The sequence below is a fragment of the Balaenoptera musculus genome, chromosome 2 (genome assembly GCF_009873245.2).
Source record: "Balaenoptera musculus isolate JJ_BM4_2016_0621 chromosome 2, mBalMus1.pri.v3, whole genome shotgun sequence".
NCBI classification, from domain to species: domain Eukaryota; kingdom Metazoa; phylum Chordata; class Mammalia; order Artiodactyla; family Balaenopteridae; genus Balaenoptera; species Balaenoptera musculus.
The window spans coordinates 71,978,053-71,994,095 of NC_045786.1; the positions used below are offsets into that span (position 1 = coordinate 71,978,053).

Sequence of the window (16,043 nt, forward strand, 5' to 3'; positions counted from 1 at the left end):
TTATTGATTTGAGTCCTCTCCCTCTTTTTCTTGATGAGTCTGGCAAAAGGTTTATCAGTTTTGTTTATCTACTCAAAGAACCAGCTTTTAGTTTTATTGATCTTTGTTATCGTTTTCTTTGTTTCTATTTCATTTATTTCTGCTCTGATCTTTATGATTTCTTTTCTTCTGCTAACTTTGGGTTTTGATTGTTCTTTTTTCTCTAGTTCCTTTAGGTGTAAGGTTAGATTGTTTATTTGAGATTTTTCTTGTTTCTTGAGGTAGGATTGTATTGCTACATACTTCCCTCTTAGAACTTCTTTTGCTGCATCCCATAGGTTTTGGATTGTCGTGTTTTCATTGTAATTTGTCTCTAGGTGTTTTTTGATTTCCTCTTTGATTTCTTCAGTGATCTCATGGTTATTTAGTAATGTATTGTTTAGCCTCCATGTGTTTGTGTTTTTTACGTTTTTTTCCCCTGTAATTGATTTTTAATCTCATAGCGTTGTGGTTGGAAAAGGTGTTTGATATGATTTCAGTTTTCTTAAATTTACCGAGGCTTGATTTGTGACCCAAGATGTGATCTATCCTGGAGAATGTTCCGTGTGCACTTGAGAAGAAAGTGTAATCTGCTGTTTTAGGATGGAATGTCCTATAAATATTAATTAAGTCTATATGGTCTATTGTGTCATTTAAAGCTTGTGTTTCCTGATTAATTTTCTGTCTGGATGATCTGTCCATTGGTGTAAGTGAGGTGTTAAGGTCCCCCACTATTATTATGTTACTGTCAATTTCCTCTTTTATAACTGTTAGCAGTTGCCTTATGTATTGAGGTGCTCCTATGTTGGGTGCATATATATTTATAATTGTTATATCTTCTTCTTGGATTGATCCCTTGATCATTATGTAGTGTCCTTCCTTGTCTCTTGTAACATTCTTTATTTTGAAGTCTATTTTATCTGATATGAGTATTGGTACTCCAGCTTTCTTTTGATTTCCATTGGCATGGAAAATCTTTTTCCATCCCCTCACTTTCAGTCTGTATGTGTCTGTAGGTCTGAAGTGGGTCTCTTGTAGACAGCATATATATGGGTCTTGTTTTTGTGTCCATTCAGCCAGCCTGTGTCTTTTGGTTGGAGCATTTAACCTATTCGCATTTAAGGTAATTATCGATATGTATGTTTCTGTTGCCATTTTCTTAATTGTTTTGGGTTTGTTTTTGTAGGTTCTTTCTTCTCTTGGGTTTCCCACTTAGAGAAGTTCCTCTAGCATTTGTGTAGAGCTGGTTTGGTGGTGCTGATTTCCCTTAGCTTTTGCTTGTCTGTAAAGCTTTTGATTTCTCTGTCGAATCTGAATGAGATCCTTGCTGGGTAGAGTAATCTTGGTGGTAGGTTCTTCCCTTTCATCACTTTAAATATAGCATGCCACTCCCTTCTGGCTTGTAGAGTTTCTGCTGAAAAATCAGCTGTTATCCTTATGGGAGTTCCCTTGTATGTTATTTGTTGTTTTTCCCTTGTTGCTTTCAATAATTTTTCTTTGTCTTTGATTTTTTTCAATTTTATTACTATGTGTGTCAGCATGTTTCTCCTTGGGTTTATCCTGCCTGGGACTCTCTGTGCTTCCGAGACTTGGGTGGCTATTTCGTTTCCCATGTTAGGGAAGTTTTCGACTATAATGTCCTAAAATATTTTCTCAAGTCCTTTCTGTCTCTCTTCTTCTTCTGGGACCCCTATAATGTGAATGTTGTTGCGTTTAATGTTGTCCCAGAGGTCTCATAGGCTGTCTTGATTTCTTTTCATTCTTTTTTCTTTATTCTCTTCTGAGGCAGTGAATTCCACCATTCTGTCTTTCAGGTCACTTAGCCGTTCTTCTGCCTCACTTATTCTGCTGTTGATTCCTTCTAGTGTATGTTTCATTTCAGTTATTGTATTGTTCATCTCTGATTGTTTGTTCTTAAATTCTTCTAGGTGTCTGTTCTTTAATTCTTCTAGGTCTTTGTTAAACATTTCTTGCATCTTCTCGATCTTTGCCTCTATTCTTTTTCCGAGGTCCTGGATCATCTTCACTATCATTATTCTGAATTCTTGTTCTGGAAGGTTGCCTATCTCCACTTCATTTAGTTGTTTTTCTGGGGTTTTATCTTGTTCCTTCATCTGGTACAAAGTCCTTTGCCTTTTCATTTTGTCTATCTTTCTGTGAATGTGGTTTTCCTTCCACAGGCTGCAGAATTGTAGTTCTTCTTGCTTCTGCTCTCTGCCCTCTGTTCGAGAATTTCAACTCTTGAACTTGTATTTTCCTGTTTTTTATAGATAAACCAAAAGAAGCCAAAAAGGATACGTTGTTGGAAAAATTGGCAACTCAAGTAATTAAAAATGTACAAGTAAAAATCACAGACATTCACATTAAATATGAAGATGATGTAAGTAACTTAGTTTACTTGGTTTAAGTTAGTAATTAAGTGTGTATATTATGACATTAATTCTTGATTTGCCCATAAATAGCAATTTTAAATCCAAGATAGATTTTTTTTTTTCCTGATTAGTACACTACCATATCTCCTTCCTTGTGTTAGACTTTTTTCATCCGGCATTAACATGTGTACATATATCATAAAACTGGCATATGTTCCTTTCTAAAGCTAATTTAAGAGATTTTTGGATTTTTCTCTATCATTTATTTTGAATTTTGTTTAAAGACTTAGACTAATATAACTTTAAGGAACTAATTTTTTTTAATAATGACAAGTAATTAGTTTCCAGAGGTGATGAAGTAGTCGTTCATAATGGTAGTTGGTAGAGAGGGGACTAAAACCCAGGTCAGTTGGCTGCTAGTCTCATTCACTTTACATTCCACCATGTTGGATTTTAACACCCACAGCTACTCACACACATGTGTAGCAATATTTAGAAACCACACTTCACTTATAAGCAAAAGTTTAACATTAGTTGATTAAGAGCTATTTTACTGATTAATTTTAGTTAAAATATAACAAATATTTTCAACTTAATATGCACTGCTTTGTCTTAAAGTTCGAAACATACATGAGAAGCCTTGAATTTTTTTCATTTACCTAACAAATTGGAAATGCTTTTTCATCTTTTCCAAAAATGAGTTTGCTTTCTTTTTTGTTTTTAGTTTGCTTTAAGTTTGGATTGAATTAAAGTCATACTGCCATATATAGAATTTATTTTACTTTCCTGATAAGTTCCTTTTGTAACTTAATATTCAGTAAGACACACTTGTAGTTTTTCAAGATACACCATCTCTATCTTACACTGACTTTTATCTTTTGGTTTTTCTGCAGTCATTAGACTGAATTTTGCTAAAAAATAATGTCTAAAAACTAAATTCATAAATCTCCTTGTTTAAAACAAACTTAGGAAAATAAAATTGACTCAACCCGTCATGGAAGTAAAAGAATTATTCTTAAAGCTAATGGCATGTTGGTGAATGATAATCTCAGTTTAAGCTTAAACTAAGCTTTTTTATTGAGCAAATACAATTCGAAAGGTACATTATTTCTTTCTCTTTAATGAAGAAATACAGAGAGATACGTAGGAGTGGGACAAGTAATATCAATTACATTTAAATTGGTGTCAGTGACAAAATATATTACAATAATCTAAAGGAAAAAAAAAGCACAAAGGGATCTTCCTTATATTGCCTCTTTCAATGTGATTACCTTAATTATTGTGTCTAGAAGGATAGTGAAAAATATAGAAATGAGGGTAGGGAAAGTATAATAATTTATCATAAAGATGTTCTTTGTATGATAGCAATAATTTATGGGTAGTGCATTAGCAGCTGAGGAGTTGTGTTTTATTAAAGTTCCTTCTGAAATAGCTGCAAGTTATTTTGAGCTTGATATCCACAGGTATAAAAAGATGAATATGGGAATGAAGGGAAATACATTTTGCCACAAATCATAATATATCTAATATTAAAAACAAAGCTCACAAAGCTCTTTGTGCTTTGCAGCTATACCAGAGCATGCATTTAGGTGACTAAACTCAAGTCTCTGGTGGATGATTTAGAACATGATTTTTCTCCTCTCTCTAGTTTCCCTATTTTCTTTCATGACCAAAAAACACTGACTTTTGGACATCTTTGCGATGTCGAAAACAATGACATCGTACACACCATGGCACAGTTTAAGCACTGTGTATAAATATAATTTAGGTATTGAAGATGAGAAATAGATCAGAAGTTTAACATTGGCATATTTTGAGTTAAGAGATTGAGGAAATTAAATATTAAGAATCTTGAAGCATCTTCTAACAAGCCATTTTTAAAGTGTCCGGGAAATTAAAAGGCTTAAAGAGACAGTTCACATTTCTAAATGTGAAAATCTTAAATGTTTTAAAAATAATTTTGTGGCACGGTTTATCTGCAACTCCTTGTTTTATTTATCTATGGAGAACGTCTTTAATGGTATATACATAAAGAGACTGTCTCTTTTAAACTATGTAGACAAGAGTCTGTTTAGTCCTAGTTAGTGAATCTTCTCACTTCTAGTAAGAAAATAGTTCTTCTAGGAAAGTATCATGTTAGTGTCATGCCTACAAAATATGGAAAATCCCAGCCATGTTAAAGTCTTCCTTCCCTTTCTTTTCCACAAATCCATTTGGTTGCGTTACTTTTGAACTCATTGTCCTGTGTTGCCTATTGTAGAGTGGAGAATGGATTTACCCTCACTATCAATATATTTTAATGTCACCTTTTTTTCTTTGATAGGTAACAGATCCAAAGCGGCCTCTTTCATTTGGTGTCACACTGGGAGAACTTAGTCTATTGGTAAAGTGACCTTATTTAAAATTTCTGTGGAACCTGTAAAATATTATTCTCAAGTCACGGGGTGAATTTCCTAAAATCAGCTATTGCTACAAATAGCTGTTTTATTTTTATGTGTAATCTTTCTACAGCTTTTCTAGGAATTTACAACTTTTAGTGATACTTTCATTATGTTCTCTAATTATTTTGATTTATCTTTGAATTTAACAGATTTCAAAATATCAAGAACAAGTGTTTTGAAAGTATTAAAAGCTGTATCTTATATCTTTAGTAAATTAGGGGAAGATAGATTTCTATAGAGTTATGTTCTTATCCACAGTATAATTTCCAAATAGTTTATACATGTGTATCTGTTTATTATATTGAGATGTACATAAGAGAATTTATTTTGATTAAGTATTTTATAATGCAGTTTGGTTTTTCTCTTAAAGGTCTTTAAGGATATAGAGTGTGTATATCCAGGTTGGACATTTTTTTCCTATTACGGACAACTAAGTGGCAGGAAACATGTTTTAAAGTTAAGGACAGTGAGCAGTAGATCATACTGGGTATATTTTGGCCTTTTGATTAGTTATATGAAGAGGGGCTTAGTAGGGAAAGAAGACGAAGAAAAAAAGAAAGAGAAGTAGACTATTAAACAGAAAAAGGACATTGTTACATGGAGGCCTTAAGAAGATACATGCATGCAGAGAAGTAGAGGTATACATCAGCTGAAGATCAAAGCAGAAAAATTAAAGAAAAAGTACTGGAGAAACAAAGGAAAGGGAGTCAAGGAAGCTAGTGTTTAATACACTGTTTATCCTCTGCTTGTTTCCAAAATGAATTTGAAGTAGCTTTCAATAAAAAAGAGACAATGCTATAACACTTCTAAACAAACCAGAATCTGTGTTCTGAAAGGCAGAGAGATCATTGTTCCAGAAAAATGAGACCAGCAATATTAGTCATAAGTGAGCTCCCTGTTTAATGTTGAGCTTCTAACAGACCAAATGAAAAATACAAAATAGTCACATAGTGCCCATTGACTGATAACAGGCATTCTAAGGATGGTGTGTAGTTTTCTTAGTGTGTGCTGTTGTTTGATCCTCCGTATCTTTGCTCAGATTCTTCATATGGTTTTTCTTTGCCTGTGTTATTCTTTTCCCTTAATCTGCCTGGCATTTCTGTTCAGGTTTTAATAGTTCCTTCAGATATTACCATCTTTCTCATTCTTTTTTTTTACTTCACTCTTAGAAGTTACCATTCCTTCTTTTATGCTCCCCATTATATTTTATCAAAGCACCTGTGACACATTACTGAACTGGTTATCATGTTGGTTTCCTTCTATCCAGCCTTCATTCATTGATACAATAGTGCCTATATTTTAGTGCTTTTGTGATGATGAAATTAGATAGTTTGTGTAAAGCATTTGGCACATTGTCTGGCTCAGTTACTGCTTCACCTACCACACTGACTATTATAACAACAATAATAGCAAACTTAACGCTTTCTGTATCTGTACCATTCCTTTTTTCCATCTTTCCACTTACAAACTAACTTTTATATCTAAGATAATCTTCCCACCTCTGATCTGGATCCCGTCGTCCCCCGTGTCCTTAGGAGCCTTTTTCCCCCTTTTCTCTCACCCCCTCCTACCTTTTGCCTTTTCTTCCTTATTTCTGTCAATTTCCTTCTCTTTCCTAAATCTTCAACCCTTCTTCTTCCCTCGTCTCCCTTCTCTACCTCCTTCTTCTAAGCATTGAAATGCATTCAAGTGTTTCTTTTATATTAAAATTAAAAAGCCTCTCCTTAACCTTCTCCCACTCCACCCAGGCCCCATCTAACTATTGCCTTCTCCTTCTCTTCTTTCTAACTAAGTTGGTGAGAAAATTCTCTACCTTTGCTCTCTTTATTTCCCCACCTCCTAATGACTCCCTACCCACTATACTCTTATTCTCCTGCTCCCCTGAAACTGCTCTTAACCAGTTCATCGGTAATGCCCTGGCCGCTTAAGTAAGTTTATTTTAGTTTATCTCACAGCAGCTTTTGGCATTGCTGACCATACTGACTTTGTAGAAACATGGTCACGCTGTGATTTCCATATTCTCCGGGTTTTCTTCCTACTTTGCAATATTTATTTATTTATTTACTTACTTTTTACAAGAATGTGGACCTTCTTCAGTAGTTTATAGGCTAGCTCTCTTGTTTTTATTCATACCCAATTCCTTCCACGCGCAGACACAGAGTAGCTCAGTAATTATTTTCTGAATGAATGAACTCAGTTAAATTAGAACCTCAATTCCATTTTCACTGTTCCTTTCATTTTGTAATATAAATATGTAAAGAAACAGGTAACTAACATTAGCCATCATTAGCTAAATGTCTTGTTGTTCCCAAGTTATTTTGTTACGGTTATTAGAGCACTGTTTTGTTGATATATATACTTCATTTCACAGTTACTCTCTTTTTTTCTTTTAGACTGCAAATGAACACTGGACTCCGTGCATATTAAATGAAGCAGAAAAAATTATATATAAGGTATTAGACTAGACTTTTTAATCCAGTTATTTTCCTAAGTACAAACACTTAATGTATTTTCTTCAAGAAACCTTGATGGAGCAGAATATGCCATTGGAATGTGAGTTAAAAGTTTTGGGTCCAGTTTTGGCTCTGCTACTTACTATGTGACCTTCTGTAATCACTTACCTATTCTGAAGTTTAGATTCTTCACCTAGAATATAAAGAAACCAGATAAAATTAATGTTTCCCAAGTTGTATTCATGGAGCATAATATATCATTGGAATGTGGGTTAAAAGTTCTGGGTCCAGTTGTGGCTCTGCTACTTACTATGTGATAACCTTCTGTAATCACTTACCTATTCTGAGGTTTAGATTCTTCACCTAGAATATAAAGAAACTGAATAAAATTAATGTTTCCCAAATTGTACTTCATGGAGCATTAGGTAATTAAGATATTATCAGATTTGGTGAAAAAATATTCTCTGGTCAAGTAAGATTACTGACTAAAGTAGAAAGCTGTACATAGTTAAACAGGTACGTTTTATTTTGTTTTAAACTCCAGGACTTCACAGTACTTTAAATATGCTAATAAACATTGTGAATCTTTAAGAAGGATATTTAGTATGTAGCTTTCCCCACCTTTGTTGATCATAGAATCCTCTCCCTTCACCCCTCCCTTGAAACAGCCATTTGTACCCACTGGAGAAATCATGTCTTTCTTTTTTTTTTTTTTTAATAAATTTATTTATTTTTATTTATTTATTTTTGGCTGCATTGGGTCTTCGTTGCTGCGCGTGGGCTTTCTCTAGTTGCAGCGAGCGGGGGCTACTCTTCCTCGCGGTGCACGGGCTTCTCACTGCAGTGGCTTCTCTTGTTGCAGAGCACAGGCTGTAGACGCGCAGGCTTCGATAGTTGTGGCTCGTGGGCTCTAGAGCACAGGCTCAGTAGTTGTGGTGCATGGGCTTAGTTGCTCCACGACATGTGGGATCTTCCCAGAGCAGGGCTTGAACCCATGTCCCCTGCATTGGCAGGCAGATTCTTAACCACTGCGCCACCAGGGAAGTCCTGAATCATGTCTTTCTTATTCAATGAAATATTTACAGTCTGTTAAATACTAAATTCTCAATAAATATTTGATCACTGAATGAATGAATCCCCTTGGGAATAGTGTTCCTGGAAGCACAGTTTAGCAAATGCTAGATTAATAATAAAGTCTCTGTATAATATACATATATTTTCCTCCATTTTTGCAGTATCTCCTTTCCTTTAAAAGTTCAAAGCGGCAATTGGAGAATTTTGGGGTAGTGAACATGAGAATAATCTTTTATTATTGATTCATAACTTCCGTGTGTTAGTTACCTGACCTTTTCCATTTTCTTCTATAGCTTATACGGCTTGATAGTCTCAGTGCCTACTGGAATGTTAACTGCGGCATGTCTTACCCGGGGTCAAGGGAACACATCTTGGTAATTTCAGTTCGTACCTTGGAGAACTAACCACACTCCCTAGATTTGTTTTACATAGTGGTCTTTAATGAGGACAGGATGTCAGTCTTTTGTTTAAGTTGTATGTAACTAAGTCAGAAGTGTGCAACACAGTTTTTGGAATCACTCTATCTTTTAAAAAAAGCACTTTTGATTTTGAAGATCTTTGTGAAATTATTCACTTGACAGTGAGATGAGAACCTATACTATCACATTAAAACTGTGTTTATGGTTTTTTACACTCTCATTTTGATGGCATTCTGGTTGCATTGTGGAGTTTCATATGAGAATGATTACTTGAAGAGTATTGTAAAGAAAGATGATACCTTTCAGATCTAAAAAATGTGTTCTTAGCAAATGTTTTAAGCATTTGTGATGATGCATTCTTGAATAGTGAATGATTGATTCAAAACTAAGCGTGCTAAGCCAGTCTTAGTCATGTTTATTTACTTAGACGAGAAAGGAAGAACAGTTGAATTTTCTGAATTGAATTAATTCCAAGATTCTATCTTTTATTTCTCAGAAAGATACTGTAACGTTAGGTTAATTTGCCTTTGTCTAGAAAGTGTTTGTGATCCTAATTCATGGATGTGTGTGTGTGTGTGTGTGTGTGTGTATATGTATATATATGTGTGTATATATGTATGTACACATATACACATTTTAAGTCAGAGGGGAACACAGTCTTAAAATGTCGTTTCCAGATATTTAGAATTTATAAAAATTATCTACTAAAGTAATAAAGAGATATATCTGTAAATAGTGCTCAGTGTGTTTTTCTTATGGACTAATAATTATGAAGATGGGAATAAAGATATTGATTTAGGACCAGATTTGTGTGTGTGTTTGTGTGTGAATGGCTGAATATGTATGCATTTTCTTTTTCATTCTCACATAGTTCAAATTTTTTGTTTAGGGTCAGCTGAAAAGTGAAATTCTTACAAGTAGCAATATACCCCCAAACCATCAATACAGTAAGTAATGGTAAAAGTTTATTTCATGTTATAAGAAGCATGGAATTAAATACTTTATTTTAAAATACTTTTTCTGATAAAGTTATTTTGACAAAGAGAAAGTATTAATTTTATATGTTAGTTTTATGATATAGCATATTTGGTATATAATTTAGTATTTAGAAATAGATTATACCACTTACACCACTGGAGAGTGAGAAGGGCACTGTGGCTGTAGTTCACTCCCAACAGTTAACCCTCTTGACCTCCATGTTTTCTTCCTACCTTGTTATTGTCTACTTTGTTTTAGGAATTAGGTTTTCTTTTCTTTGTTTAATAGCAAAATCTCTGAGATCTTGATATTCAGGATCTGAGCATGTCACTATTGCAGTGTTAAGACAGACTGACTACTCCAGAGATTTTTTTTTTTAATGAAGTATAGTTGATTTACAATATTATGTTAGTTTCAGGTGTACAGCATAGCGATTCTGTGTTTTTACAGATTATACTCCATTATGGATTATTATAAGATACTGGGTATAATTCCCTGTGCTATACAGTAAATCCTTATTTCTTATCTATTTTATGTATAGCAGTTTGTATCTGTTAATCCCATAACCCTAATTTGTCCCTTCTCCTTCCCTCTCTTTGGTAATCACAAGTTTGTTTTCTACATCTGTGAGTTGTTTCTCTTTTGCATATACATTCATTTGTATTATTTTTTAGATTCCACATATAAGTGATATCATATAATATTTGTCTTTCTCTGTCTTATTTTACTAAGCATAATATTCTCTAGGTTCATCCACATTGCTGTAAATGGCAGTATTTCATTCTTTTTTATGGCTGAGTAATATTCCATTGTATATATGTACCACATCTTAATCCATTCGTCTGTTGATGGGCACTTGGGTTGCTTCCATGTCTTGGCTATTGTAAATAGTGCTGCTGTTAACATTGGTGTGCATGTATCTTTTCAAATTAGTGTTTTTATTTTTTCAGGATATATACCCAGAAGTGGAATTGCTGGGTCATATGGTAGTTCTACTTTTGTTTTTTTGAGGAACCTCCATACTGTTTTCCATGGTGGCTGCACCAATTTACATTTCCCACCGACAGTGCACAAGGGTTCCCCTTTCTTCACATCCTCTCCAGCATTTGTTATTTGCAGACTTTTTGATAGTAGCCATTCTCACAGGTGTGAGGGGGTACCTCATTGTTGTTTTGATTCATATTTCTCCAGAGATCTTTTTTAAGTAAGCTTTTCTATTTCTTGGCAGCCTCACCTTTACCTATTTTTAAATAGATCTCTAACAAAGCTGCCTCTGTATTTATTTATCCCATTCATTTTCTCCATTTCAGTTTTGTTCTAAAGGTGCTATTCTTTTGTTTTTATTTAGTGTACCTCTTTATGTTTGTTCTCAGCTTTCATGCCCATGTTCTTCTATATTCCATACTACTCTCAATCACTGTTGTTTTCTTCTTATTCTTTTATAGCTAATTGCCTTTATGTGAGAGCTGGCACTTTCTCTTTATGTCCACTAACCTCTCTATTAAACGATGACAGAGTTTTCAGATACTGTTAGTTTGTGAGAGCATTTAGTTTCCCTCATGAAAGAACTTGTTCAGAAAAATCTACAACTTTATTCTGAGACATGTTTCATTTATAAATAACCTCTAAATAAGTTAAAATTTTTATACAGTCTTAACGTAAATTGTAAATACTATAAGATACCACAATTTATATAATTTTAATACTATTTGCAATTAAAATTTATTACATTACTTTGCTCTGTCATCTTCCCTAATACTCTTTTTCATACTACTTCTCAACTTCAAAAATATTGCCTTTAGTTGAGTCTAAGATTATATATGTAATGATCATTTTGAAAATTACAAAGTAGTAGGCAATTTTTTTCTGGGTAATATGAATTTCATTCATGATTTGTTCCTAAATTCTGACTATGATTAAATAATATGGAAAGTAATCAAATTTTGTTTCCTATCTTGTATTAGTATTTTTGGGGGGGGCCATGTCAAGCAATACTTTATAATTATTTTTTAAATTTTTATTGGAATATAGTTGATTTACAATGTTGTTAGTTAGTTAGTTTTAGGTGTACAGCAAAGTGAATCAGTTATACATATACACATATCCACTCTTTTTTAGATTCTTTTCCCATATAGGCCATTACAGAGTATTGAGTAGAGTTCCCTGTGCTATACAGTAGGTTCTTATTAGTGATCTATTTTATATATAGTAGTGTGTATATGTCAATCCCAATCTCCCAATTTATCCCTCCCCCTGTATTATTATTTTTAATGAATACTAAAATCATTAAATGTCGTGTAGCAAGGAAGGAAAACATAATTTTACACAGACTGAATAACCAAGATTAGATTGTCTATATTTTGTACATTTCTTACTTAGAAGCATAGAGCACCAGTTTTCTCCTTGGAGATTCCACTTTTACCATTGAGTTTGACAGTTCGTATTATGCAGATAAGTAGATGCTTAAATAGTTTTTTGGTAGTGATTTTTTTACATTTTTTGATCATTTTTCTTTACTTTCAAAGTAACAGTGTTCTCATAATTATTTACAGTTGCTCATGTGTAAGGGCATGTAAACATATCTTACGTCTTCCCATGTTGTATAAGTTTTCCAGCCAGTATCAGCCTCTGCAAAACTCTACATGAATCCTTATGCAGAAACAGAGCTCAAAACACCTAAACTTGATTGGAACATAGAAGTACAAAATATTGCCATTGAATTGACCAAACCTCAGGTAAGATTCATTTGGGTATTTATAGCTTTGACTAACCTTGAATTTCAGTGGCTTTTGTCCTCTGTGATTATTCCTTCTCCAGTGCTCTGGTGGGTCTTTTGGTTTGTTATGTTGAGATTTGATATATCTCCTAAAAATAGATTATATGTGTATTTTTAAAAGAAAATAAATACCATATATAAGAAGTAGTTTTCCTTCATTTTATCTGATTTTTCCCTTATTGGTGGAGAATCTTACCAAATTATAATGAATGACATGATTCCCATTTAATTCCCAATTCTTTTTTTTTTTTTTAAAGTAAGGTTTCTTTTATTTATTTATTTATGGCTGTGTTGGGTCTTCGTTTCTGTGCGAGGGCTTTCTCCAGTTGTGGCAAGCGGGGGCCACTCTTCATCGCGGTGCGCGGGCCTCTCACCATCGTGGCCTCTCTTGTTGCGGAGCACAGGCTCCAGACACGCAGGCTCAGTAATTGTGGCTCACGGGCCCAGCTGCTCCGCGGCATGCGGGATCTTCCCAGACCAGGGCTTGAACCCGTGTCCCCTGCATTGGCAGGCAGATTCCCAACCACTGCGCCACCAGGGAAGCCCAATTCCCAATTCTTGATGGAGGGTTTTAATAGTTTTTTTCTCCGTCAGATTTTAATAGCAGACACTCTTACATTAAATATTGTTCACTTAATTTTTAGAATAGCTATGTTGGCAGCTTTTTTTCCTTCACTTGTTTCTCAAGTTTGGTTATGTGCCTAAGGAGTTTGGATAAGACATCTGGAGAACTGGAAGTGAAAGGAGGATGGGGGATTTAGCTAATTGAGCTTTTAGCCCAGTGCAGTCCAGTACAAATATAATGCAAGTCATATGTGTAATTTTAAATTTTCTAGTAGCTACATTAGCAAAATAAGAAGAAAAGAGGAAAACAATTACTAAAATGAATAACATTTTATTTAACTTAACATAAAAATATTATCATTTCAACATGTAATCAAAATTAAAAATTGTTACAATATTTTATATTTTTATTTTTTTCTTAAGTCTTCAAAATCTGGGGTTTATTTTATACTTACAAATACATTTAAGTTCAGACTATCTGCATGTTAAGTACTGAATAGCCGTGTGGTAACTCTTAGGTAGAGTTGCGTTAAGAGAAAATGGAGAAGATGCTGGACTTCCCCTTTCTTTATTTTACCTATAGTTGTGTGTGTGTGTGTGTGTGTGTTTCCCTCCATTTGAGCTGTTTACGAGATACACACAGAGTTGTTGTAATGGTGGTTAAGATGGGTGGTTAAATAGCTTTATCTTACTTTAGTTATGCAATAATTTTCTGGAGCAATTTGAAATTCAGCTTATAGATAGCCACTGCTTGAAATGATGGTCCAGAGGAAAATATGTAGTTTTAGGAATCAGCATGTTTCATGTTAGTAGTTACAGATACCATGTTTCATTGGTTCTAAGATTTACATTTATTTCACACTTTAATATATTTGAAAATAGGATGTATATTATTATTGGTGGTATGACAGTTTAATTGGCAGTACTGTTTTCTTTTGTAGTAGAACTTAAAATTATCTTACAACTTATAATCATTGTTGTCTTAAATCTGATGAAATATATTATTGAATTACCAGACAACTATGATGTTCATTGTTCAGAGAATTTGAAGTCTCACTATACTGAAAATATAACAAAATTTGGTGTTTATTCATGTGTATGATGTAACAAACGTAACTTGGTTTTTGTTTTAATAGTACTTAAGTATGATTGACCTTTTGGAATCAGTGGATTATATGGTTAGAAATGCTCCTTACAGGAAATATAAGCCTTATTTACCACTTCATACCAATGGTCGACAATGGTAAGTTAGAATTTTTTAAAAAATGTTTTATGAGAACCATGTAATCATATAGTTAGGGACTCTCAGAGCTAAGAGACCTTTAAAGCCATGTAATGAAGCCACTTTATTTTTTTAGAGACATGAGAGGGATATCTTTTATATTATGTCCTTGTTACTTTTTTTTTTTTTTAATAAACACATTCTCTTGTACTCCTGCTCCTAGATTATTCCCAAATTCTTAACTCAGTATTCAAGACTTTCAACTTTTTTTTGATCTTATTGCCCTTCAGTAATGGATATGAACTCCAGTGTGGCAACCATATTGGGATACTATTAATTTCACACAACATGTCATTTTGTGTCTTTATGATTTTGCTTTGGCATATCCTCTTCCTGGAGTGGTTTGCTCCATTCATAATCTATTTAAGTCAGAGAATTGAAGTACTGGGGAATTGAAATGTTATCGCTGAGCTTTTGTAGGAATACAGTTAATAAGAACAAAAAAAGTAACAGTGTAGCTCTAAAACGTCAAAGCTATTTTCCTGCTGTTTCTTAAACCTTCATATTCAAATGTGCATTAACAAAATTTGATTTGCAGGTGGAAATATGCAATTGATTCTGTTCTTGAAGTTCATATAAGAAGGTATACACGGATGTGGTCATGGAGTAACATAAAAAAACACAGGCAATTGCTCAAGAGTTATAAAAGTGCCTACAAAAATAAGCTGACCCAGACTAAAGTCCCAGAAGAAATACAGAAACAAATTCAGGTATATCTTGCATATATTGGTGAGAGCTATTATTTGTTAAATCATCCTTTAATGTTAATTTAATTTAATTTAAATTTAAATTTAAATATAATTTTAGAAAGAACAGAACTGAGCTCTTTTTAAGAGAATTGTATGGAAAATGCAGAGTATTTTTCCCCCTGTTTTTTCCTTTGAAAAAAAGCTTCCTAATATCAGGGTACTTGTAAACTATTTGGAGAAATGTGTTTGGTTTTTATAATAATGTTTAGAAAATCAATATCAGAGCTGTTCAAATATGTGTTTAATATTAGCTAGATGTGTATTGTTAGTTTTGTTTGGCTTTTTTTTTAAGAGTTCAAAGTATTATTTGTAAAAAATAGTTCTTATGCTCAAGATAGGAGTCTTATTTACCCCCTTCTGAAATACAGAAAAACACTACACTGAATACATAATTTGCTTAATATCATCTGATCTTGATTATATCACTGTTTTTGCTACAAATTCATAACATAAAGAATTAATCGAATTGTTATTCTGAAATATATAACAATCACTAATATTATATATTAGGAAAAGCATCAAGTTTCTCAGTATCTTAGATCTGGTATTCTCATGTATAAAATGGAAACAGTATCTGTCTTACAGAGTTGTGAGAATTGCATGAAATAACACATAGAGCATGTGGCACACAGGTCACCCACTACATGTTAGATTCCTCTTACATAAATTCCCCAAGTTGGTTTCTGCTTTAGTGTACTTGATGTGAGGAATTTTACATTCTTAAATTTTGTGTTTATTAAGGTGCCTTTAGTACGATGATTGTGAAATAACAGAGAAAAGGGGGAGTCAGAAGTAACAACCATAAGGCTAATACCTAAAACAGGTCCCCCTCCTAAATATTTTTGTTTCCATTTGCATGTATGGCTATCTCTGTATTACAGTGGTCTCATTAAAATTCTTATTTTCATATTGTATTT

At 33.4% G+C, this 16,043-nt stretch overlaps 1 protein-coding gene across 5 annotated transcripts in view; it reads left to right on the forward strand.

The window, feature by feature from the left end:
- VPS13C (vacuolar protein sorting 13 homolog C) overlaps nucleotides 1–16,043 on the forward strand; it is a 189,961-nt gene that overhangs the window by 36,181 nt on the left and 137,737 nt on the right. For all 5 annotated transcript variants that reach the window (XM_036841778.1, XM_036841776.1, XM_036841777.1 and 2 more), the window contains 8 exons: nucleotides 2,289–2,398; nucleotides 4,714–4,773; nucleotides 7,225–7,284; nucleotides 8,652–8,732; nucleotides 9,667–9,724; nucleotides 12,363–12,490; nucleotides 14,232–14,338; nucleotides 14,916–15,087. In XM_036841778.1, the coding sequence (XP_036697673.1) occupies nucleotides 2,289–2,398; nucleotides 4,714–4,773; nucleotides 7,225–7,284; nucleotides 8,652–8,732; nucleotides 9,667–9,724; nucleotides 12,363–12,490; nucleotides 14,232–14,338; nucleotides 14,916–15,087 (776 nt within the window). The remainder of the gene's footprint in view (nucleotides 1–2,288; nucleotides 2,399–4,713; nucleotides 4,774–7,224; nucleotides 7,285–8,651; nucleotides 8,733–9,666; nucleotides 9,725–12,362; nucleotides 12,491–14,231; nucleotides 14,339–14,915; nucleotides 15,088–16,043) is intronic.